Raw genomic sequence first — 26,577 nt, forward strand, 5'->3', positions numbered from 1 at the left:
TTCTGCCTCTGCCTTTTGACTGGAACAAACTGATTGAAAACATGACTCTCTTTTTGTAGTATGTCCAAGCTTTTCAGTAAAATTGGGAAACGTTTAAGATTTTAATGGGCATTATTTTTTTTCCAAGGCTTCCTAGCCAAATTTTGCAGAACTAAATCCAAATTGTTTGGATAGGTTTCAGGTTAATCTAATACTGGGGACTGAAGTGCTAAAGTTTTTATCCAGATCAGAAGTTTCCAAAAAGGAAGGTAAGAAAGGTGTTATGGGGGAGGACGGCTGCAGGAGGGTAAAGTTACTATTTCCCTGTTTACCTGAACAAGCAGCAGTCAGTGGTGCATGTATAAACCAAAAGTGAAAAGAAATAAGTCTTCCAATTTCATATACTTGTCCTCTACAACTAACTTAAAAGGCTGATAGCAGTTTTTATTCCATTATTTTAAAACTTCATCCTATATCACGCAAATCATGTATCTGTTGCATTGATTTTTCTAACATTGCAAACTAATGAACGGTATTGAATACTAACATAATGAAAATGCAAATGTTGTCTTCTGTTCCTTCAAAAAGTGCACCAGAGATTCATACTGTACTACAACTACTACTTCCTTCCCCAATAGTGTTGTGTGCTTCCCCATAGGATAAAACTAATAGACTGGAGTCATTGGTATGTATCCCAGCTTTCAGTATTACTATAGGATCTCTCTCAAAATGATACCAACATTGTAGTATGATTGTCGATAACTGGTTTTCTTTTTTCTTTGAGTACTATCTACATACTGGCTAAATGGTACCATTCCTGTAATGTAGTTACAATCTGACAAAATCAATGTTACTTATATGTATAGTTACTTCATTTGACTGTTGCATCACTTCAATTGGATTACTATTTGAATGGTCATATTTCATTAGCTGTAAGCTATAGAGCAAAAAATTCATCTGTATCTGATGTGATTGTGCAGCCATTTCATTGACTAGTATTTATTTAGTACAGTAAACCCATAAAAGTTGTGAGATCTGTTTAGATGCAGAATCAGAGCCAACTTGGTGTCTGGCACCAACAGTAGACTGCGTGTATTTTATCCTGGTCTATTATTCAAATATATAAGGAAAACTAGCTTTACCAAATTGAGTTTAAGAACATGTATATTTTCATAAAAAAAACTATTAGGCAAAATAAAATTTCAAGTATCTTTTCAGTAAGACTTTTATATAGACACTAATCTATCTTAAAAGTAGGAAGACTACATATCAGATTTTTCTCCATCATTATTCCCATTTCCATAACGTCTGTTGCAAACAGTAGGAATTCTTGTTGCTTTAAGGGCTGCAAGGTTAAATATCACTGCTGAAGATGAAAGAAGAACTTCGAAAAGCAGCATTTCTAAAGAAAAATGAAGTAGTTTCCGTGGGTTTTTCCATGGTTCCGTAAGTTAGAGAGGCATCATATTTAGTTTTATTCCAAGAATTCTTCTGTGTATTGTAACATTAATATTGTGAAAGATGGATGGCAGTAGCTCAAACTGGATACTTCAAGGCCTGAATGGTCTGGCTGCAATTAAGTGTGCACTGGAGCTCATACAAAGGCTGACTAACCGCAAGGAAAGAATATATGCTTGCTTTTATAACGTTCTTGTTTGCTTTGGTGGATCAGAATCGGAGGGCTTAGTACCCCGTGGCATCCAGTTCTGTCTACTTTCTTTTAACACCAAGAAGGTTCAGGGCTTAGTCAGTCTATAAGCATCTATATGAGGGAACAGTTGGTTTTGTTGACTTGCATGGGAGATACTACTGAACCTGCTGGAGAGAGAAACTTTTTAAAATGAATATACACTGAAGCTGTGCCTTAACTTTTGGTTTGCAGCCTTCCTATGTGTAGCATTGGTATGTGACACCTACATGAGCCTAGTCCATGATCTCCAACTCCTCCTTCTATTTCTGGTTACTGTGCCTCTCTTTGTCATAACAGTAACATCCTGGGGTTTCTGTTGTTCCCCTGCCTCCCTTCCTCAGTTTCTTGGGCACTTTTAGGTCTTTCTTGCATTTCTGTGATTTTTATGGGTATGTACAGGTATTAAATTTAGATCAACCCAACTAGGGTTAAGTTAGGGCATCTGAGTAGGTGCACTAATTTAGATGGAAATAGGGTTAATACAATGTCTTGAACACCTGTGTGTATTTGCAGTGCAGCCCTAGGGCTGGGAAAGCCTATCTGCTTGCCCCAGCCTTGGGGCTCTGCTATTCCTTGCACCTACTCTGCCCTTCAAACCCTGACTGGGCTGCTTTCATTCCCCTTTTCTTCTCCTGCAGACCCAACAGCCCCTGCCAAACTCACTGCAGATCCACTAACCCCCTCTGATGCCTCCTGCCCCTCCTACCACCCTGGGTTCCTTGCATGGCTCCAGGGAGAAGCAAATGGCTCTTGGCAGTGGCATGTTCCTACACTTGCCTGCTCCCAATCTAAGTGTAGGTATTTTAAAGTAAGCCACCTACAGCTGTACCAGGTGTAGTGAACTCTTGTTTGCACCCTATGAAGCCCTACTCTTAGCCTGTCTACAGGTTTTCCATCATTTTCCAGTTTTTTGGGGTGTTTTTTTTTCCTTTTGTTTGCTTCTTTCCAGTTCTGGCTCCTTGTCCTACTTGGTTCACTTCATGATTTGGCTCTTTTCTTCTGCTGCTCTTCATATGATATATACTTGGAAACAAACCTTCCTTTGGGGATATTAAAGGAGAAAGTATGCAGTTTTGGTATTTGTAAGGAGTATAAAGAATCATCATCCAGCACAGGAATCTGCTCCCTGTACTGCCAGCATGGGTGAAAAAAAACATTCTTTGCAAGTACTTGTTCACCTACTCCTGTAATTTTGCCTTTGTTCCTCTTACTCATTCAGTCTTTTTTCCCCCCTCTCCCTTATGGTTTGCTCCATCTAGACCTGGTGTCAGACCTTGATTTTTGCCTGCCTATAACATGCAGTCTCATTGTTGCTATTCAACCGCTATCTCTTTAGTTACCTATTTGTCGACTGTCTCTTTCCAAGATCCACCTCCTAATTATTTGAATTATCCTGAGATGGGCTAGGTGAAGAGGGACAGCTGCTAGCAGTAGGATAGTGGTTAGAGCTTCAATTATTGCTTATAGTCCTTTTTTGCCCAGGTATCATAGACTTTATTTATTTCCTTTCACTTCCCCGGTAGATCCATGTGACAGGAGAGAAGTTAAGATCTATTACTGCCTTGAGCATTCCTGTGGGAGCAAAGAAATGGATACCCTGCCAGGGGAGCTACTTTTGGAGCACAAAAACAAGCCAGGAAGTTGGCTTAAAGGATCCACTGGCTTCTGTGCTCTTTCTTCAGGTCTTACTGAGGGACTGCTTCTGTACTGGGAGTCTGGCTGTTCCCCATATCCACTTCTGTTCTGTATCCAGTGTTGTCTAGTACCTCCACCTCTCTGCAGTCTTGTTGAAGTTAGTGGGAGACATGGTGGGGAAAACAGGAGTTCAGCCCTTTGTTTGGCACCTTTTTCAGTAACTCATACTGCAGATAGACTGCTTTCAGTAGCCACAAGCTGCTGGATATTTGCATGCTTTAGAAGTTCAGACCGGTGGGAATCAACTAACTTATAAGCCACTTCTAGCCAAGACTGAAAACTTGTTCAGATGCAGTGTACAAGTAGTCCTAATGCTTGTTTTTGATTCTTTGCCTTGCATTAATCTCCTGATGTCAATTGCAGGCCTCATTCCTCTATCCTTATATAGAATATATAAATTAATGAAGTAGGGGTGGCAGAATTGGGCGTATAAACAAACCCATTACAAAATATTAATTGGTTTGGATTATAAAAATTTAAAAACACTTATCATTTCTAATACAGTATGCAGCCATGTAAAATTTAGCAGTTTTTGTGCTTTCTAGACCTTAAATTTCTCTCTTCTGACAGTGGTAGAAGTGATCATGGAAAGATACCGAATAGTTGTAGTCTGTAGAGGTATCTTTTATAACTGTCACTTTTACTGTAATTGCTATTTGCTGTGAACTTTACTTTAAAAAAAACATGAAAAGAAATGAGAGAACTATCTATCTAGATAATATTTTATTCTAGTCTTATGATTAACATTCGATATTTCTGTTATCACAGGCATTTGGAAGAAAATCAAATCAGTGTGATAGAACGTGGAGCTTTTCAGGATCTAAAGCAACTTGAACGGCTGTAAGTGTACTTCTTTTCTTCTCACAAAATCTGAAGTCTTCTAACTTCTTTAATATTTTTAAAGCTTATTTTTAATATTGTAAAACTATAATTTGAACAGGTCTTCAGAGAAACTATGGCTGTGGACTTGCCATAACTAGTTGGAGACTGTATTAAACATAATTGGCATTGTTTTTTGTAACTTGAAATAATTAATAATTGTTTTCATTTTCCTAGCATACTTGAAATTTCACAATTGTTTATTCAAGCTCATAAGATGCCAGTCTAAATTTCAGTTTATTGTCTGATGTTATCAGGGTGACATTTCTTTTTAGTATACTAGTCATTATTGGTTGAATTTGGTAGACCTTGTTACCTTTGTAATGGATGCTGCAGTTGTATAAATGTTCCCCACGTTCACATTACATCACTGTCTAGGTCTTAATCTTTTAATGTTACATCTATTATATGCAGGGCCACTGATGCTACCTAACAGGTCTGCTCGTGCATCTGAAAATAATAAATTTACTCCAAGTTCCATTGTTGTTGACTGTTATAGGATTGTGGGTGTATATGTTATCAGTGTGTATTAAGGCATAGTATGGGAAAATAGCCATCTAAATCAGGGGTGAGCAATTATTTGGTCTGGAGGGCCACTTAAGGAATTTTGGTGAGCTGTTGCGGGGGGAGAAGGGTGGGGCTGCTGATCTGACCCAGCACTGGTGTACTGACCTGGCACGGGGTGGGGGGTTGCAATTGATTCTATCCTGTGATCGTGGCCCTGGTCATGCCCACCCATGGCCCCAGCCCATCTGCTCAGCCAAATGTGCCCTGCCCATGGGGATCCTAGGCTGGTCTCCATGGAGACCCTGCCCACCTGCTCTGACTGGTGTTCCCAGTGGTGGGTGCAGGGTGGATGGGCTGGGTGCCTGGATAGTGGGGCTGGATTCACTGGTAGTGGTGACACTGACAGCAGAACCCAGAAGGACTTGCTGCCACTGGGGCTGGTGAGAAGCTGAATCCAGCCACCGTATTGCCTCAGCCCTGCTGTACACCTGGCAATGGTGGAACTGGCCCCATGCACCACAGCCCAGCTTGCCCCCTGTGCCTGGGCCAGGCAGGGCAAAAGGACCCACAGCAGGCTGAATAAAATTCCTTGGTGGGTCACATTTTGCCCACCTGTGATCTAAATGGGGTACGGGGGGTGAGAGGTGGAGAGGGCGGAGGGCTGTCTGTAGGGCGGGGGTGATCTGTGTGCATGTGATATCTTTTATTAGACCAACATAATAGTTAGAAACTCTGTGCTTGTCACCCCCCTGCTGCCAATACCGCCTTCATGTCGGGGGCCCCAAAGCTATGGGCCCCCCCAAAATTGTGGGCTGGCCCTGTCTTTAAGAGGAGACTGGACAAGCACCTGGCTGGGGTCATCTGACCCCAGCACACTTTCCTACCCAGGGCAGGGGGTTGGACTCGATGATCTACCAATGTCCCTTCTGACTAAAAATCTATGAAATCTATGGAAATCCTTAAGATACTCATTTTTTAAAGGAATTTCAAGAGTTTGTTACAGAGAGTTATGTAGTACTTGACCATGCATTGGGCTACTTTTTTTGTTTTAGGCCATCATAGAATGCCTCCATAATTCCAATATTCAACTTGAATTAAAAGACCAATTTTCTAATTAAAAATATTAACAGCAAAATAACTCATTATTGACTCTCCTAATGACAGAATAGAATACATTATCTTGGATTACCTCCATTGGAATGGAAATACGAAGTTATACTCCCTCAGTAAAAGATAACTAGTGAATGCAGAATACTATTACAAGGTAAGATTTGTTAGGAGAAGAATAATGAAATGGTGACTTTGTACTTCATGTTTAAGCACTTCTTTGGGCAGAGTTGATAAATAAATTTCTTGATGTTGCATTCTTCAGAAAAGAAAACTTAAGCACTAATTCTTGACATTTTTTAAATCCTTACACATGCTGGAAGGGAAAACCTTTGTTTTCCTCCTATCTATGTTTATCTTCCTATCTTCAGGTAGATGAAGAATCCCTTAAAGTGAGAAACAAAAAGAGTATTTGGAAAAAGTCAAATGACATGGCCTAGATAGTTGCTCAGGGATTTTCTCAGTGTTTTATACTTACTTTTCAGGAAACATGTCTGGATAATAAATATACATTCAGCATCCTGTGAAATCAGAAATAAGGAAATTTGATACTCTTAACTGCTAAAGTATGTGATGTCTGAATACCTCTCCCCCCGAAAACTTTGAACTTGGGCATTTACACATACTGTATATCTGCTTTTCTTTTAGGATTACCTGTCATTAAAATATTTTCTAAATGAATGCACTATGGATAGAAGGCTTGGAAACTCAAAACTTTTTGGTATTTCAGTTTAAATCATTTTTAGGAGATGACTATAAATTTATTATTTTTTTTTTTTTTTTTTTTCAACTAGTCAATGGGCTTTGGAGAAGGAACTGTGGAAAGTCTGGCATAACTTAGAAGGGCTAAATTGCAACATGTTAGGCAATATTAAAAGCATTTTATTAACTATTGTCAAGCACTGCAAAAATGTTAGTACAAAAAAGTATGATGGCTGAATTAAAACTGGCTTTTTCCATTTAATTTATTTTAAATAAGAACTAAAATATCATTTATACTGCTAGTGGCTTATACAGTTGGCTTCTGATCTCTTAAAGTAGATGCAAAAGTAATCATTACTTTCTCTTTTTTTTTTAACAAAGCAGCTGGAGTAGATCAGACTTCTTTTAAAAACCAAAAAAAAAAAATTCCTGGCAAAATTTATACAAAATAACACTTGAAATACAGCTTTTTTTTTTTTTTAAGTGTTGATTATTTAAAAGGCATCGATTGTAACCTTGAATGGATATTAACTTCTCTTGATGTTGCATGTATCTAGATCTCAAACCAAAGCCATCATTTGTTAGCTAAAAATAGGGAGAATTTTTTTGTGAAATGTAGTACTTGTATTGTCCATCTTCCCCACTTATAAATAGATAAGCACCACTTATAGGTACCAGCAACTAACTGTTGACAGTTTTTTTTCAGTTGCTTTTCTTAGAATCATAGAAAATTGGGATAGGAAGGGACCTTGGAAAGTCTAGTCCAACCCATGCTCGAAGCAGGGCCATCCCCTTCTATATCAGCCCAGCTAAGTTTTGTCTAGCTGGGTCTTAGAAACTTCCAAGGATGGAGAGTCCACAACCTATCCGGGTAATCTGTTCCGGTGCTTTACTACCCCCCTCATGGGAGAGGTTTTCCTATTATCTAACTTAAGCTTCCTTTACTGCACCTTCAGACAGTTGCTCCTTGTTCTGTCATCTGTCACCACTGAGAACAGTCTAGCTCCGTTGTCTTTGGAACCACCATTCCAGTAGTTGAAGGCTGCTATTAAATCTCCCCTCAGTCTTTTCTTCTGCTGACTACATAAGCCCAGTTCCCTCAGCCTCCCTTCAGAAGCCATGTGCCCAAGCCCCCTGACCATTTTTATTTCCCACTGCTGGACTCTCCAATTTCTCCACATCCTTTCTGTAGTGGGAGGGCTAAAACTAGATGCAGAACTCCTGATGTGGCCTCACCCATGATAAAAATAGAGGGGAAGAATCCCTTCCCTTGGTCTACTGACAATACTCCTTCTGATGCAACCCAGCATGCCTTTAGCTTTCTTCACAACAAGGGCACACTGTTGGCTTATATTCAGCTTACAGTCCACTGTAACCCCCAGGTCTTTCTTTGAAGAGCTGCTGCTTAGGCAGTCAATCCTCAGCCTGTACTGGTACATGGGACTGTTCTGTCCTAATTGCAGGATGTTGTACTTGTCCTTGTTGAACCTCATGACACTTCTTTTGGTCCAATCCTCCAATTTGTGTAGGTCTCTCTGAATCCTAGTCCTACCCTCCAGTGTATCTGGAGGATATCCTCTCAGAATCCTAGCCCTACTCCATCTTGGTGTCATCTGCAAACTTGCTGAGGGTAGACTCCATCCCATATTTCAGATTGCTAATGAAGATAATGAACAAAACCAGCCCCAGGACCTACTTCTGGTGCACTCCACTTGATACCGGCTGTCAGCTAGACAGAATCATTGATTACTGCCCTCTGAACCTAATGATCCAGCCAGATTTCTATCCACTTTAAAGTCCATTCATCCAACCTGTATTTCCTTAGCTTGCTTGCAAGAATGTTGTGGAGACAGTATCAAAAGTCTTGCTAAAGTCAAGGTAAATCATGTGCATATCTCTCCCTGCATCTCATCATAGAAGGTAATCAGTAGGGCTGTGCAAAATGGCACTGTTCCATTTCAACTTCAGTTCGGAGGTTTGGCTGGAACAGTGTTTTGTTTTGAATTTCATTTCAAGTCAAAACAGCTGTTCTGTTTCGCTTCATCGAAACAGTGAGGCTGTTTCAATGTTTCGCCGGACCATCAGGCTTGGGAAAGGAACTCAGCTCAATTGGGCTGAGTTCCCTACCCCTGCCCCAGCTCAACCATCACACTTGGGCTCTGTTCCTTTCCCTAGCCCGATCTCAGTGCTTGGGAGGGGAACTGAACCCAGGCTCAGTTCCCTTCCCCTGTGCTGTGATCGGCTTCTTGCAGCCTGGTGGGAGATAGGGAGAGCCAGAGCTGTGCTCCTGGGTATTGCTGGGAGCACAGCCCTGGTTCTCCCCTGTTTCCCACCACCTCGCTGCTGGCTGCTTCAAAACTCGAAACCTTTCAAAACTATTGAAATGTTTCGACTAGCCTCGTTTTGTTTTAAGCATGTTTTGAAGCTCTTTGTTTCCATTCAATTTTGCTGTGTCGAGCTTGAAATGAGTTGAAACAGTGTTGAATTGAAACAGCTGGTGAAATTTTGCACAGCCCTAGTAATCGGTTTGGTCAGGCATGATTTGCCCTCGGTGAATCCAAGCTGACTATCCCTAATCACCTTCTTCTCCTCCAAGTGCTTAGAAAGGGATTCCTTGAGGACCTGCTCCTTGATTTTTTTTTTTCCAGGGACTGAGGTGAGGCTGACTGGTCTGTAGTTCCCCAGATCCTCCTCCTTCTCTTTCTTAAAGACAGGCACTATATTTGCCCTTTTTCAATCATCCAGCACCTCTCCCAACTGTTGTGTGCAGGAACAGTTTGCTACAAAAGTCATGCGGTTATCCAGATGGCCTCTACCAAAGACTTCTCACACATGGGAGTGCAGTCACTTCAGCTCTAGTTCACCCACCCCTACAGCCTGGTTTGATTGAACAAAGTATTGGCAATAGATGATAACAGACCAGTAGTTAAACAACCATTTAAAATGTATTAATCACCTAACTATTTGTACAATGAAAAAACCCCCAATGTAATTAATGGATAAGAACAATAACAAGCAGTATTATAAGTATAACAGTCCAGTAAAAATGATAAAAATCAAAAGACTTCTCTCCTTCTGCTACTTGCAACATATGCAGGCTCCACTTAACACTGTGCTCACTCAGGAATGTGGGTTCTCCTCTTATTGCCAGTTACTTCAGTCAAGCAAACCACAATCGAATGCTGGATACCAATTGCACCCCAATCAAACGCCCAATCAGACACTGGACTCTTTTATATGGTTCTTGTAATGATTGACAGCGTGGTGTGATTGGACCAATCTCATTTGCTAGTGTGCTGTCAATCATTTACTTAGCCAGTTATGTCCAGGCAACTGTCCAACAGTGTCCATCTCCTCATGGAGCTGCTGCTGGCCTTTTGTGCCAAAACTATAATTCTCTTTTTTTGCCAACCTGGGCATGCTCAGCTACTTTAAGTGGGTCATGATGTCATGACAGGTGACAAGTTCATAAGGCCAGAATGTTCTGTTTCTGCTCCACAGTGAGTATGCTCAAACTCAGCGTAAACAACATAACTTCACTGCTTAAGACAATAACTTAACAGGCTGGGGACAATGTAAACTGGCCTAACACAACTGCCAAAATTTTTCAAAGTTAATGGGCAGTGACTCTGCAGTCACATCAGCCAACTCCCTCAGCACCCTTGGGTGCATCACATCTGGCCCCAGGCACTTGTACACATCAAGCTTTTCTAAACAGTCCCTAACCTGTTCTTTCATCACTGTTGCCTGCTCACCTCCTCCCCAAACTGTGCTGCCAGGTGCAGTAGTCTGGGAGCTGACCTTGCCTGTGAAGACTGAAGTAATTTTAGTAATTGAATGGATTCTAGTTTTTATTACATGAGTGGAACATGTCAAGGCATTTGTTTAACAGGTGTCAAACTTTTGTACAAAACTGCATAGTAGTTGAGATAATGTGAAGCTGATAGGTAAAGAAAGCACTGAATACAGGTCACGAAGTGGGGAGCTGCATGGCAGACTTGAAAATCAAATGTTATTGCAGATGGAAACCTAGTTATTTCTTAATATGATATATTTGGTTCATCTTTCCAAGCAGACTGGGTTTTAATCATACCAATTAAAGAGACAGGATTAAGTTTCATGTCTTTACAGCTATTGTTCATTAAAAGCCCAATCTTCAGAATTGCTGAGTTCTTGCAATGTTAGTCCCATCAACAATTTAATTTGAACAAGGCCAAAATGGGCCCTCAGCAAATCTGAAAAACAAAGCCATTTCTTGTGCTTTTTCATGAGCAATACGTAGTATTATACTGCTTTCTCTGAATTCCTAGATACCAAAACAAGAAGATCATGTACATGAATATAACTTATGTACATAGCCTGCCTGTCTTAAATTTCTTTTGGGCTTCAGCTGTGGCCCAGATCCTGCAATCCCTGGCTCCCTGTGGGTGAACCCTGCATTTGTGTAGAGTCCTGAAGTTGAGGCTCCATGAGCATGTAGGTATACTGATGCTGGGATTGGCATCCTTTAAACAATATCAGTATGTCTGCTGTCAGGTTTGACAGGTACTGATGTTCTGGCATCATGAAATATGTACTATGGCTTTCCTGTGCTGTTTTCCAAAATGTGCAATTAACTTATGTCAGCTGAGGGACTTGTGGCAATCCCCATGTGTCCCTACTCACTCAGCAAATGTTTAAATAGCAATGTATACGTTTTACAAAAACGTGAATTGCCCATCAAGCTTCTATTTAATTGTGTCACACTTAATTTGCTCATTTATGCAGGTAACACTTTATAACCTTTTGAGTAAATCACTCAAATCCTTGTTGGTGTGTGAAGAGTCTCAAAAGATGTCTCTTTCTTAGCTCTGTTCCTTTACATGTATGTCCTATCATCTGATTCTTCATGATTGTGGATGTGCCTTTGGGTGCCTTGAATCTTGCTGGTGGGCAGGATGAAGAGTACCTGCCACACCTTCTTGCTGCTACCTGCATCTTCCAGAATATATGCAAGACTGGGTGGGAGTCTTTTGTGAGGCCTGGGAAGAGGAGGCACAGCATGTATTCCAGTGTTCCCAGGACCGGACAGGGGCTATCTGCTCATGGGACACCAGCAGAGCTTTCAGGCCCCCACTTTCATTACAGAAGGGAGCTCTCAGTGCATCCCCTGTCCCCAACCAACTTGCCTTTACGGGAGCAGTGTTTTTTTTCTCAATGTTTGCATGGTACAAGTCAGTTGGCACTACAGGGATGACATTTACCACTATTGCTAGGGACCCCTGCCCTGCGTGCCTTTCTCATATTGCAGGAGATGGTCCCTCAGGAGGTTTCTGAGTCCTGGAAGGGGTTTCTTCCTTTGGCGTAGCTGATAAGCACTATATTTGGTGCTTATCACCAAATATAGTGATAAGCACTATATTTGGCTCTGTTACGATGAAATGATGCCCAAGATTGCCGTCTTGATGGGGGGGGGGGGGGGTTATTGATGCAGCAGTCATCTTTTTGGGGGAGAAGGAAAGTTGTTTTGCAGGGTTGGGGCAGGGAGCCACTGTCTGGGAACCAGACTGGGCTGTGAATTGGCACTGGGTGGGGGGGGGGGACAGTTTGGTGCAGTGATTGCTGGCACTATGAGACTCAGTTACCATACTCCTATGGACTTTTCCCTGTGATTGCCAGCAGGACTACCCAGATGCCACCTGCAAGCCTGTCCAGATGCTTGACCTGGGTGTCACCCTGGCTCCTGGATCAGGGTAGCTAGTAATACTGTTCCCTTGTAGGATTCCTGCCTTCTCATCAGTGCCTGACTTGGAGAGGGATAGAGGGTGGACTGAGGGGGCAGCTTGGCAGAGGGCAGTTCTTTTCTGGTTCTTCCTGTGTTTGAGCTCAGGGGTGTGGGTACACCTCATTTCCTGTCAGTGCTCAGGATGGGTTTGGAGGAGTGTTCATTTGCTTTCATTAGCTGAGGATAGCCCTGGGCTATAAGGAGGATGGTGTGACAAAGACTGATTTATGCCCCTTATGCTGAATGATGGGCTAAGAAATGTCCAAGGCAGTGGGCTGCATGCCTCAGGTGTGTTCATGAGGAAAGGAGGGAAGGCTGGAGGGTGACTTGTCCAGTGCTGAACAAAGAATTCAACAATTAGCACTCTGGGGCCTGTTCTTTGAGCAGACCAGGATGGGGAATAATCCACCATCCACCCCTTGCTGTCTATCCATTGGGATCCCACTTTTGGAGTTTTTTACCACAATGATGAAAAACTCAGTAGGCACCTTCTGAAGGCAGGGCTGTAGAGAAGGCTTGGGGCTGGTGAGGTACCATCATCTTGCTACCTTCCCACCCTGCTGACTGTGGATGTGACCCACCTTCCATCATTGCCCTCTCCCCTGGGGGCTTTGTATTTCCCTTGGTGCCTAGGTTCCTGTCACAGTGCAGGACAGAGCTGTACCTGCCCAGGCGATGGGCTATTGTGGCTCAGTCCCAGAATGGGAGCTGGAATTGGGAGGGGGTAGGCACAGGAGCTGTACAACTCCCTACATTGGGAGCAGGACTGGTGGGTAGTCTGGGCGTCTGTGATAGGGCCACCAAGGAAACATTGGAGGAGTGGGAGCAAAATACTGGTGGCACTGACCCAAGAAATGGCATCCCTGGGTTAGCCCACAATCAGCAGAGTCAGGGACCAGGGTGGGGTGGGGGGAGTGTTCCTGTTGCAGAAACCCACTGTAAAATTGCTCCTGGGTCTCCTGCTTGCGTCAGAGGGAGCTGAGTTCCCTCATCTTCATGACTACTAAGTTCTGTGTCCAGGGCTGGGTACTGTAGGAGGATGGGAAGGGGTCATCCATGGTGTGGAAGGGGGTTTTGGTTTCTATGTGTAGATGAGGTTCTAGCTGTGAGGATGTACATGGATGTGGGTCTGGTTGTGGCCCCTTTTCTGGAGTGACTACAGCTGCACTTACCAGGCTGCTTCCCCCCCCGCCCTTCCCCTCCCCCCCTGCAGCCTCAGACTTTCCAGGAACTTCTACCTTACATCCCTGAGATACCAGGAGTGCCATGCCCCCCATTGGACTCAAAATTTCCAGGGGCTTCTACCTGGCAACCATGAGGTGGCTGGCCACACCTCACCTGTTCCCAGAGTTTCTATCCCCTTCTGGGATAGCTATCAGTCTGTCACACCATCTTCCTTTTAGCCCAGGTCTATCCTCAGCTAATGGAAGCAACTGAACACTCCTCCAAACGCATCCTACCGATTTGGGCCTAGCCCTCTTAGCCTCAGCCGTCTCTTGGTATTTCATCTCCAGGCCCCTCGGCCTTGTCTTGGGCCTTCTGTCAGCCCCCTGGTGTTCCTGACCCTGGGCAAAGCTGCTCTTGGTTTAGTCCAGTCCTTCTAGCATCCTTGACACAGGGCAAGGCTGCTCTTCAGGGACATATTTCTGCTAGTAGACAACCTCTCACTAACAGCCTAGGTTGATGTGACCCAGGTAAGTACCTGCCGGCAATGAACAAACCCCAGAGGCAACAGGGTCCCTGTGGGAGGAAGGGCCCTGGGGCTGCTGGGGTGCCCCCTAGGGCCACCTTAATCCTGCCTGCACTCCCAGACCTCTATATAAACTACCCTTGTTGTTACCAGCAACACCTTGATGTTATTTTGTTATTGATTGGGAAGCTGTCCCCAAGTCCTGGAGTGTTCTTACGTTCTTCTACCAATCTAGCTGACCCCTTGGGTTCCTTGGCTTTCTAATTCTATGCTACTCCTTTCCTTGCGGGTGTCTCCCTCTATCCTGGCATACCTACTGGTGCCCAACTGGCACTCTGAGCCAGTGGTCACTACCTGTGGGCCAAAAAGCCCTTAATTAAGCCTTAGGGCTTTTAATTGTGGCCTCCTTCCTTCCCTACAGCTACAGCCATGCTTCACAGGGGTTAATCTGTCCACAGTTTAGTTCTTTTGAAGAGACCTCAGGCCTCTTGGCTTTAGCCCCTCTTTTCTCTGGCTGTAGGCTTCCAGCCATGGCCTACTGATTTGGGCCTATCCCTCTTAGCCTCGGTCTTCTCTTGGTATTTCATCTCCAGGCCCCTTGGCCTTGTCTTAGGCCTTCTGTCAGCCCCCTGGTGTTCCTGACCCTGGGCAAAGCTGTTCTTGGTTCAGTCCAGTCCTCCCAGCATCCTTTACCCAGGGCAACGCTGCTCTCGATTCAACTCAGCCTTCCCCAATGTCTGTGACTGAGGGTGAGGCTGCTCTCAGTTCTGCCTACTTCTAAATTGTTTGGGCTTCTGCCCCATGCAGCCCACCAGGTCTTAGAGCCCTTTCAGGGTGGGTCTATGCTGGGTGCCCCTGCATCACTTCTTGTGGCCTCTAATCTACCCCTATCATCTATAGCAGGTTCTCCAGTCTAAAATTAGTACAAACTGCCTCTTCAACAAGCAGTCTCTGTAAACTCAAAATCTCTTTCTCCAGGTCATCATACCACTGCCAAGCCACTTTCCAGTTCTCTGGCTCCCTTTTCCCACCAGTCTGAGCTGGCAGGAGCTCCTCCCGCAGCAGGGTTCCAGACTGTGCTGCACCTCTGCCTCAGGAACCCAGGTTTATATCCCCTTTGCTCCTTCCCCTTCTGATCTGGTGTTCTTTTAACCAGCTGGAGGTGTGTTCTTTAACCTTTATTGGGCAGCTTACTGTGCCTTCCTTCTTGCATCTGCTGGGGTGCCCCCTAGGGCCACCTTAATCCTGCCTGCACTCCCAGACCTCTATATAAACTACCCTTGTTGTTACCTGCAACACCTTGATGCCTCAGCTACCTGGGGCTCTTTCTACTGCAGTCTCTCCCTTAAAGTATCAGGACCCCCTTGCTCCCTGTTCTAGTTCCATCCATGCCAGCTTGGCCCCTGAGATTCTCCCCTCCCCACCCCCACCAGAACCAAACAGCTTCTACCACCTCCTGCTCATGGTGGGTAGGTTCATGCTGAGGCCTGGGTCATGGGATGCCTGAGTCTAGCCTTTAAAATGTGGGGTCTGCAGAGTATATCTGAATCTTGGGGTGTGAGGTCCCTGCCTTGGTATGTGACTGTTGGTACCTGGGAGTCTAGGCCTGGGACTGTTGAAATCTCAGACTGTGGGACTATGCCAGAGTCTTGGGGTTCTCTTTGTCTCAGTGCTTGGGCCTGTGTGTAGGTAATGGGGTACATGATAGGCTCTTGGGTATGTGGGGACACGCCTGGGGTCCTAAGGTGTGTGTGGGGGACAGAGCTGCCTTGGTCCCCCCCCCCCCACGTGTGTCTGCAGGCTAGAGCTGGAGGCGAGGCTGGGCAGAGGGGTTGGGCTTCCTTTGCCTTTAGACAGGTAGGGGACAGGGTTTGGTATGCACTTAGTTGGAGCAATGCTAATGTACCTCCCTGTGGGAGAGGGCTGGGATGGGCTTCAATGCATGCTGGGATGCCAGAGGACAGAGGGCTAATTTGAGTTCATAGGTGAAACACACAGGCTTTGAAAAGACAGTCTACCCCTCATCAATCTAAATTTAGTATACCTTGGACATGTCCAAAGTTTTGGTCATTTCCCATTTTTAGCCCAACCTAGGTGCTCACATGCCTGTGTTTGGGTTGAACTAAGTCCATTTATATCAGTCTAAAAGTAATGCCTGTATGTACCCACAGTGTGTATGTTAGTGTAACATAAACATGGCTATAGAACTACTAAACTGTTTCAAAAGGAAAAAAAAAAATGTTTTTTTGCTTGGACACTGCAGTATTTATTAATGTTACATGTAAGACAATGACCTAGAAAAGCTAGCATGCATTACGCAAGTAAAATAAGGCACACGATGCAGAATCAGAGGTATAGTAACATTATTAGATAAATGTATGAATAGGTATGGCTGACCCAAAATACAGATTGAAATCCCTCCCGCAGCCAGATGTTGTACATCTCGGTGGAAAAAAAATCATGATACAAGATGGTCCATAACTCTGACTTTTTTAAACGGCCATCTGTCACAAAGCTCTGTTATCTTCAAAAGGGTAGACTTTGGCCGATCATTTCTTCTTTCTCAAATCAGTTTCTTTAGCTAGAGTAAAGGAGCTCAACATCTGCAAACACTAAATGTATTTTGGAGGGGAGGAGGGGGGGTTGTTGTTGTTGGGTTTTTTGTTTTTTTTTGGTTAAATAAAAACTATATTGTATGGCCCAACTGCATCTCTCCAAAATTAGGAAGAATAATTAGCTTTTGGGGTAAAGAACTTGGAAGCTATGCTTTAATCCTAAAACTTATGTGATGGTGTTTATGTTTGTTTGGGGTTTTTGTTTGTTTTTTTATTTGTACTGAGATAGAGGCTAAATTGAATTTGACATTGAGCTGGAGAGATACTACTGTGTATTCTGTTTCTGTAAGCTGAATTCCAAAGTAAGGTATAAAGTATGCTACTTTTGGCATAATGTGCTGTGTAACCATTATTAGTAACCTAGGAGCCTAGCGGAGAAGAAATAAATTGTTTTGAGAGGGTTCAGAATCTGGATTTCATATATTAGGATTGAACAGCTTTAAATAAATCATGCAATACAAAAAGCATCTTCCATAATTAATTTGCTGAGTGGAAAGATTCTTTAGAGCTTCAGAGTAGTGGACAAAATAATAACTATATTGGACACTTCTTCACTATTGTAAACAAAAGCTTATGGCAGCTCTGTGGAAGCCAAGACAGTTATGTGGTGTTTATCCAAGGTTTGTGGAGTATGCAGTTTAAATATTCTTGGAGCTCCATGCACTATATTTATTCTTTCATTTTACCAAGCCATATGAACAAAGATGTATTATCATGTACACATCCAATGGCCAGTGTGAGGTTGGGAAAGAAGCTTATCTGGTTTATGCCTTAGTTTCTCCATGTCTCTTCTAGAAATCTTAAATAATCGGGATAATTTTCTTTTAGTTCTACAAGTAAATGAACATAAATCGATGATCATGAGGTGTAGTAGAACATAAACACGTGTTTGAATGGATTTTAGGATGCAGCCCTCATGCACTTAAGAACCCTCCTTCTAGATTGGTGGCTTCAGTTGCAATAAATCCCTGGAAAAATCATAATGGTATCTTTTTAATAAAATCACACATATCAGTATAAGTTCAGTTGAAGTTGATAATACATCTTTGTTAAGTCTTTGACGTTTTAGGGAGGAAGTTTTTTTGTAATGGTTCAGCCTTCTGTGCTGCTATACTGGTTCAAACAACCAAAATAAATGTTCCCAAGCTATGACTTTTTGCTTCTCTGTCAGTATTGCAGACTGGTCGTCCTGGAAAATTTCACTCTATTTATGTTATGTTGCTTATGTTCCAGTAATTTAGCAAAGCATTAGTCATTTCTGTAAATGACATACCAGATATGGTCAGGAAAATAAGTGTTACACAGGAATCTTTCCCTAACTTTGCTGTTCCCACAATTCAAGTACCAACTAGATAAAAAGTTCCCCCCTCCATAATTTTTTATTCGTCCAAAATGTTGTTCTTGTTGGAAAGGCATGTTTTAATTTGTTAGGCATAATTTCCATATAGAGTCAAACTTTTCAGAACAATTGTGGAATTGGGAGGGTTGGGGCAGGGGGAGCAACACCCAAAACTTGAAGTACAGCTCCATTCATGCAACATTCAGTTTGCATAGTGAAAAATGCCACATGTTGGCTCTCATCTGTTTGAGAAATGCCAACTGCACAGGGAGTTATGGATATTGATAGAGTGAGTATTGTCCAAGAAAAAACACATTTCAGTGTAGAAATAATGGTTGGTGGGCAATGTAATGTATAAAGTGCACTGAATGCTCTTGTAAGAACCCTTTAAATGAAATACTCAACTGCTTAAGTATTAGTCTCAGTTTGCCACATGTAATGTAATCTGATGTTTAGTTTAACCCTTACTTTTTCACCCATTATTGAAATAAGCTACTTCATTTGTTTCAAGTTGGGTATCTTTTGCTGGTTCATTTGGCATCATAGAACTTCATAGAGTGAGCATGTTGACCCAAGTCGATTTAAAAGATTTAAGTAGAATTCCGTAAACAAAATGTGTGTCAAATTTAGTAATCCACAAGCTAAAAAACACCCATGCAGCAGAACCCAGACTGGATAGTAGATAAATGCATGAGCCAAATAAAGTTTGTTGAAGAACTTAGAACAGAAATGGGTATTACAATGTGCCCTATTTTTGAAACCAAGCAGAAAACCAAACTATTCCTAAGGGGCCACAGGGGAACCTCTTCACACCATAAAAACACTGTTGGGAACCTTGATTACACATGAATTTTATTCAGCTCCTGGAGCTCTTAATCCCTGAATTATCCATATATTTAACACCTGAAACTAGTTTTAAGTACTCTTTAGGTGGCTTAAATTTACACCACTCCAGTCAAGTTTTATCTCTGATCTATGCTGTGTAGCTCATGTTACACTAACATGTAGCCTCTCTGTGCTACACCATTAGTGTAAACACCCCACCCTATCACTCTGCTGGCCTGGATCAGGCCCAGTGCCCCCAATCGCTCCCCCAGCACCCCAGATCTCTGCTCACTACCTCCCCCTCCCAGGTGCCCTGCTTACTTGTAGCTGCCTGCACTCTGTTTTGGAGGAGCAGGCAGGGTTAACCTGCTAGCCCAGCAGCTGTTGCTCTCTGGGCTGGGCTCAGCCTGGAAAAGAGCAGCAGCCTGAAGGCAGCCTGGGGTGAGCAGGCAGGTTAACCTTTCCTTGCCTGCTCTCCCAGGACAGATAGTGTGGGCAGCCAGAAGTAAGTGGCAGTGGGGCAGGGAAGGAGCCCAAGGGAAACCAGGGGGATCTTAGCGGGCAGAGGGGGAAGCCCAGAATGGGAGTGGGAGGGACTTGAGCAGCTCACAGTGACAAAGCCCTTACAGATCTGGTGATAAGCCTTGAATGTCTGAGATGATAATAACTATCACTGTGTGGCACACTCTCGAGCACTGCATCAAATTTCATATGTCAGCTGAGATTCTTCAGGGAGAGATTTCAAATTGTGCTGGAAAGCAGTGGATCAGATGCAAGTAGAAATTATGGCGTTCTGATGTGATGGGTGGTGGTGAAGCAACCCTTAAATTGAAACCAACTTTTGTTCCTGAATTAAAATCTTATTGTGCATTACCATGCACAATATTTTGTGCCATCTTCTGTCTTTACATGTTATGAGGCTCCATTTTAAAAAAAAATGCCTTTGGGTCCAGTTCTCTTTCAAATATTGAAATAGATAAATCACTTAAAGAAATGAGAAAATATTATTGAAAAGAACTAGTATTGCCAACCTTAACAGGAGCAAGACTGACTGTTTGTGCTAGAATTCACTTTAAATAGTGCCCTAAAAGGAAGAAGATAAATATGAAGAAGAATTTGCTGGTAGTTTGGCATTACGTATCTATACTACAGGAATATTTATTTCCAAGCTATGTCCTGTACTTGCATTGAATTTGGTGTTGTCATAGATTAAAGGTAGCATATGTGATGATGAACAAATACCTCTTATTTAAATATAGTTATTTTGCATCTGGGGACATGCAACTTGGATTAGCATTCATATAGATGTTACGCAAGTAACAGTATTGAAATGAGGACCTATTGCTTTAATACACAAAAAAAAATTATTTGAGAAGTTTTAGGTTGGCACTTAATAGCCAACTGAGAGAGGGGGAGAGAGGTTTTTGGTCAATCAAAGCATCAGGGAAATGAATGAAAATGTCTGTCTTCTCAAACTTGGTACCTTAAACCACCTGTGTATCACTAAGACTTACTTTGTGGCAAAAAGTATCATGGAGACACCCAAGATCTGGCCACTGGCATCAATTAGACCTCATGATCTCGAGGTAGCAAAGTAAAAATCACTGAGAACAAGCAGATATCATGCTGGGTCAAACATTACTTAGACCTTTACTCCCATAGAACAGACATATCAGAAGAGGCACCGGATTGACTTTCAACTCTTAAGTGTACTGGCACAGCCAGACAAAGAACTTGGAGCCAAAGAACTTAGCAAGGCCATAGACTCTCTATCAAGTGGAAAGGTACCAGGGGAAGGATGGCTTCCCAGCTGAAGTTCTTAAGTGCCTCCACATCTTCATTTACTTATAGTGTGCTGCTGGAAGCAGGGTTTAATACCCTAGGTCAAGTACCCCAGGACATCTGTGATACTAATATCATCACTCTTTACAAGAACAAGGGAGACGAGGATGACTGCAACAACTATAGGGGTATCTCTTTCCTCGGTGTCACAGGCAAGGCTTTTGCTAGTTGTATTGAAATGCAACAACTTGCTGATTGTGTCTATCTGGAATCACAGTATGGATTCAGAGCAGGGAGATGAACAGTGGACATAATTTTCTCTTTATGCCAACTGCAAGAAAAATGCAGAGAACAAAATAAGCCACTGTATATAGCATTTGTTCACCTGACAAAAGCCTTCAACACCGTTAGCAGAGCAGGTTTGTTTAAGGTCCTGGTAAAGATTGAATGCCCCCCAACATTACTCAGCATGATGCACTCCTTCCATGACCGTGTGCAGGCCACAGTTCAGTTTGAAGGATCAACCTCTGACAGGTTTGAGATGAAGAGTGGAGTGAATCAGGGTTGTGTTCTGGAACCCACACTGAGATCTTCTTTTCTATGCTGCTGCACTACACTTTTGATAGCCTGAAGGAAGGCATATACCTTCACACAAGATCAGGTGGCGAACTTGACAGTCTGTCACATCTAAAGGCCAAGACAAAAGTGAGGCACATACTTATTAGGGAGCTCCTTTTTGCTGATGATGCTGCACTCACTGGCCATGAAGAAGGGCAACTACAAATACTCATGAATCACCTCTCCCATGCTTGTAGGATGTTTGCCCTGACCGTCAGCATCAAGAAGACAGTGGTCTTAGGGCAGGGTGTTTGCCAGTCAGGATCCATCAGCCTTGACAACACACCTCTCACGGTAGTGAACAAGTTCTGCTACCTTGGTTCCACAGTGACTGACAGCCTGTCACTGGATGAAGAGCGAAATGTGCACATTGGAAAAGCAGCTACCACTTTCAGTAAGCTTTCCAAATGAGCCTGGAACCATACAAAACTTACAACCAAAACTAAGCTGCTTGTGTACAGATGCTATGTCCTTAGTGTCCTTATGGACAGCAGTGAGACCATGGTCATATGCATATCAAGAAAAGGAGCTGAACAGCTTCCACCTACACTGTTTACAGTGCATCATTGACATAAAATGGCAAGACAGAATCATAAACACAGAGGTCATCTCCATAGCCAACCTGCCAGCCATCACCGTGCTACTCGAACAGCAGTGCTTATTCTGGCCTGGCCATCTTTGCAGGATAGAACATGGGCATGTCCTGAAAGACTTCCTGTATGGGCAAATTGAAGGTTGGGAGAGAAGAGTAGGGTGCCCAAAACTGCACTTCAGAGATGTCTGCAAGCAGGATATGAAGGCTTTAGGAATTGATCCAAACCTTTGGGAGGTTTTAACACAAGACCAGACAAAGTGGCGCTCCCTTCTCAATCATGGAGTCCAACATCATGGCAAGAAATGGTTGCTTGAATTGCAACAGAAATGTGACTGAAGGAAACAGCCTGTCAGTACTGTAGCCCCTAAGGTCGTGTACACCTGTGACCACTGTGGCAGGATCTGCAAGTCTAACATTAGCCTTTACAGCCACAAGAGAAAATATACCACTAGTCAGTAGAACAGCTTAATATCCACCATCACTCACTGATGAACGGATGCCACATAGGTTTATGGTTGATTCCATTCACTGTTAAACTTTGCACCTTAGTTGTAGATTCAGCTTCCAGCAATTTAATCTTTTTATATCTTTGTTTGCCTGGCTGAGGATTGGTCTTTGATCAAATTCCTGGTTTCCATATAGGTACTTGATGACACAGAAAGAGCCATCCCTTAATCTCCTCTTTATTCAGTTGAACAAACTGAGCTTTTAAGTCTGTCATTACAAGGCATATTTCCAGTCTTTTAATAATTTTAATACCTTTTCTCTGAGCCTTCTTGAATTCAGGATGTCCACAATTGTCAAAGGATTCTGATAAACTTAGTATGGTATGTATTCCAGCAGTGGTTGTACCAGTGCCATTATATAACCTTCACGCTTCTCTTCAGTAGGGCTGTGGGAAATTTTGCTGTCTGGTTTGTTTTGACACTGTTTCGACTCCGTATTGAGCTAGAAACAGTGAAATAAAAATGAAATGAAGGGCTTTGAAACTGTCTCAAAACAAAACGAGGCTAGTTAAAACATTTCAAAAGTTTCGAAACATTTTGAGTTTCGAAGCAGCCAGGTGGTGGGAGACAGGGTAGAACCAGGGCTGCACTCCCAGCAGGTCCATGTGGTTCAGCTGGGTGAGGAGCGCAGCCCTGTAGCTCCCTGCCTCCCGCAGCCCAGCTGCGGGAAGCCGATCTCAGTGCAGGGGAAGGGAACTGAGCCTGATCGCTCAGTTCCCCTCCTCAGCCCTACGATTGCATTGGGGAGGGGAACTCAGCTCAGCTGGGCTCAGTTCCCTTCCCCAGCAGGATTGTAGTGCTGGGGAGGGGAGCTGAGGGATCAGGTTCAGCTTCCTTCCCCAGCTCCCCATCCCAGGCAGCAGCACCTGACTTCCCTCCCCCATCTGGCAGGCAGATTGGGCCTGCAACCCCAGGAGGACTGGCACAGCCCTCCACAGCCCTACCAGGGTTGCGGCCCCTGATCTGCCTGCTGGATGAGAGAGGTTGTTCCGAGCTTCCCCATTATATCCTATGGGTGAAACGTTGAAACGACGTCACTGTTTCGACTAAATGAAACGGAACAGCAGTTTCAAATCGAAACAGAATTCAAAACGAAATGCTGTTCTGTCGAAACCTTGAAACGCAAGTCGAGATGGAACGGTGCCATTTTGCACAGCCCTACATTCGGTATCCCTCTTTTAGTACATTGAAGAATTGCACATTTGGCTACTCCCTTGCACAGAGAGTTCATGTTCCATTGTTTATCTGCCATGTAAGTCTGTTTGGAGTTACTGTGTTTTCCAGAATGGAGCCATTCCCTGCACTTTTGAGATGTGATACTTTTTGTAGAGTCAATATTTTTCTTCTGGATTCTATTTAGTTGATAATTTGTGTATTTGAAGACTTTATAATATACATGCCACTTAATTCAGGACTATTTCTGGTATAATATAAAATGCGTCCTTGGAACCTATCACAGGGTGGAGTCCCTAGAAACGGCCATGATGTCTTCAGGGCCCTGTAACCGTGCCAGCTTTGCCCTGCTGCTGCCTTCTGGTCTCGTCTGCCACATCTTGTTGGTTAAAATAATAAGTTGGGAGGCTGTCTACAAGTTTGTGTGGTCACGGTCCTGCTGAACCCCACTAGATCCTGCTGCCCTTGCATCCCTTGCCAGGACTTACTCAAAGTCCATGCCTCTCAAGACCACCCTGAGCCTCATGGACTAGATGCGTGGCTCTAAAACCACCCCTTTTACCATGCCCCATGCCTTGCAGATGGCTTCTAGATGTTGTCTGTAGTGATGAGGCCTTAGTTTAGTTCAGCCTCTTGTTGTGCCTGGATCCTTAGCCTCAGTAAATGCGTCCTCTGGTGCTGAGGTCTTCTCACCCCCTGTCACTATGCCCTTTGGTGTTGGGGCTCTGCATGGCAGTATGCCCCAATGAGGCCTCCTCCCCAATAGCCTCAGTCCAGTCCACCAGATTAAACAACAACAAATATATGAGCTGCTGGGCTATAATCTAACAATAATAATACCACTGATGCTGGAAGCCACACTGCACCTTTTAAGAGGGCCAGTTTCTCCCTCAGCAATGTGTGCCTCCTATCCCCAGGCACTTCAGGACCTCCTAGAGCCTGTTAGTCATACCAGCAGCTAGACAGGCAGCCAAGCATCTCTGTGGAGCTTTTATTCATGAACTCCTTCCTGTCTGGCTCTTGCCAGAGAACTGACTGCCTCCAGCCCTGAGATTTATATGTGCCCAGGGCTCTGCCTTCTTCCGGGTGGTTGACTGGGTGCAGGTACAGGCTAAGTCCCTGCAACAGCCATGGCAGCCTGCACCTGTGGGGCTTCTGCCTGGCTCATAGGGCCCTCTTTCTAGGCAGTTTCTGCCCATAAATGAGCAGGCACACCTTAGTGCCCTGCGATGGAGCCTAACTTGGATCTTGTATATTAGAGGTCCAGCATAACGCATCTATTGAATGTTGAGTAGAGTGAACAAAAGCTTTTAGAGGAAAATTGTTAACCTAAATGACTTCTCCTTGGGCAGCGTCCTTTGGACACTGATTAAAATAGACATACCTCAAATTGGATACCACTTGTCATTATTCTGTGCAAAGATGTTTGGTTTATTGGTTAGCATTTTTAGTTGGTCTTGGTAAAGGAAATCATGCATGCTGTGTTATATATCATGAACTACTGGAGACCACTAATGCCCCCTACTATGTCTGTCTACAGCTAATTAAATAGTTAAGTACTGATTGGCCCTACAAATCTTCAGTCTCTTTCTTTTATTGCTGATGTGAGAGTGGATTTTTTTTCTCTTTTTGTAAACGTTCAAAAAGTTGGCGCCTGTTCTGCAGAGGAAACCATTAGCAGCTCTGTCAACAGGTTTGCACAGGAGGATTCCAAATACAGCAAGAGTGGAAAAGAGGCAAAGGGCAGATAGGAAGAAAGCAGGACACATGTTTCAGTAAACTAACTCAGTTTGTATTAGTCCATCTGTCTAGGGCTGCAAAACAAAATAGTTTATTTTAGCAAATTTCATAATGAACAATCCTAGCCTCATCAAAACATTTTCAAAGCAGGTCAGTGACCCATAAGAACTCCAGGAAAAACAATTTTTTGATCCGGCTTAAATACACAAGAGATTTTTAGCTACAGAATTCCTAAGCCTTCAAAAGCAGGGGTTATAAGAGTAAATGAAGATTCAGCATAGTTATAATTCATTTGGAATTTTTTATTAACATTTATCACTAATCAAGGATATTAAACATGGTTCTGCTGTGGTTTCTTTGTTTGATCTTTATTGTACTTTAAGGAGATTAATAAAATGCTTTCATAAACAAAGTAATATGGGCTTCAACATCATTGCTCTATTAATTATGGAACATTTAATAGCTTGTCTTAGTAATGGGTAAACACTACCATATTAAAGGACTGGATGCATATTCAGAAGTATGTTGTTTTAGCTGAGTTTAAATAATTTCACCAACAGAAATTCTGCCTCCTTTTCTTAAGATGATTGAAATGAGTGAGCTTACCTTGATGTCCATCACAGAACTAGTGTGTGTTCGATCAGATGAATTGCATCCTTTAATGAGTACCTGCTCTCCCTAATCTATCCTAAACAATTACTCCTCCTTTAATGATTTAACGTACATGGTTAAATGTAAACACAAGATGTTTACCATGGAGCTGCCTAACTAGCTCTGCAATAAAAACTCAGCATCTACATGTGCAGCCTTATTAGGCCACAGTAAATTAGTTAACTCTGCCGTAAGTTAGTACTTGTAAACACTGGCATCTGACAGATGTGGGAAAAAAAATGCACTTGACAAGGAGAAGCAGGAAGTTGTTACTTCAATTCGGCTCCGTAGCATTTGTATAGATCAGGCACTTCAGTGGGGCTTTTTACACTTTTTATCTAATAGCTGATTCAATCAACTATTGGATAAAAGTGCCAAAAAAGCTCCACCGAAGCACCTTATCTATACAGATGGTGGGCAAACCAGGCCCACCTAATGTGATGCCTTTTCTGGGCATGTGCTGGGTTCAGTGAGTGGGCATGACAAGTTTAAAATAAAACACTATTTGGGGTGGGGTGGGGAGGAGTAGGCTGTCATCTGTAGGTAGACACAAATACTAACCTGTGGTGGTGTATAAACGCTGATGGAGCTGGCTGGGGCAGGGAGGTGCTTCAGAATGGGGGCTGCCTGCCAGCTAGCCATGCACTGGAGCACCCTTTAGACCCTGGCCAGCCCATCTGCAGCATGTTGGCTGGAGGGGGTGGGGGGGTGGCAGGGCGA

At 43.3% G+C, this 26,577-nt stretch overlaps 1 protein-coding gene across 4 annotated transcripts in view; it reads left to right on the forward strand.

Annotated features, from left to right (window-relative positions):
• The window catches only part of SLIT3 (slit guidance ligand 3), a 964,832-nt gene that overhangs the window by 32,175 nt on the left and 906,080 nt on the right, over positions 1–26,577 (forward strand). For 3 of the 4 annotated variants that reach the window (XM_019487139.2, XM_019487141.2, XM_019487140.2), the window contains exon 3: positions 4,133–4,204. In XM_019487139.2, the coding sequence (XP_019342684.1) occupies positions 4,133–4,204 (72 nt within the window). Of the gene's footprint in view, positions 1–4,132; positions 4,205–5,914; positions 6,015–26,577 lie in introns of those variants that run through there. The other variant, XM_059733457.1, reaches the window with a different exon arrangement.

The sequence above is a fragment of the Alligator mississippiensis genome, chromosome 9 (genome assembly GCF_030867095.1).
Source record: "Alligator mississippiensis isolate rAllMis1 chromosome 9, rAllMis1, whole genome shotgun sequence".
Classification (NCBI taxonomy): Eukaryota; Metazoa; Chordata; order Crocodylia; family Alligatoridae; genus Alligator; species Alligator mississippiensis.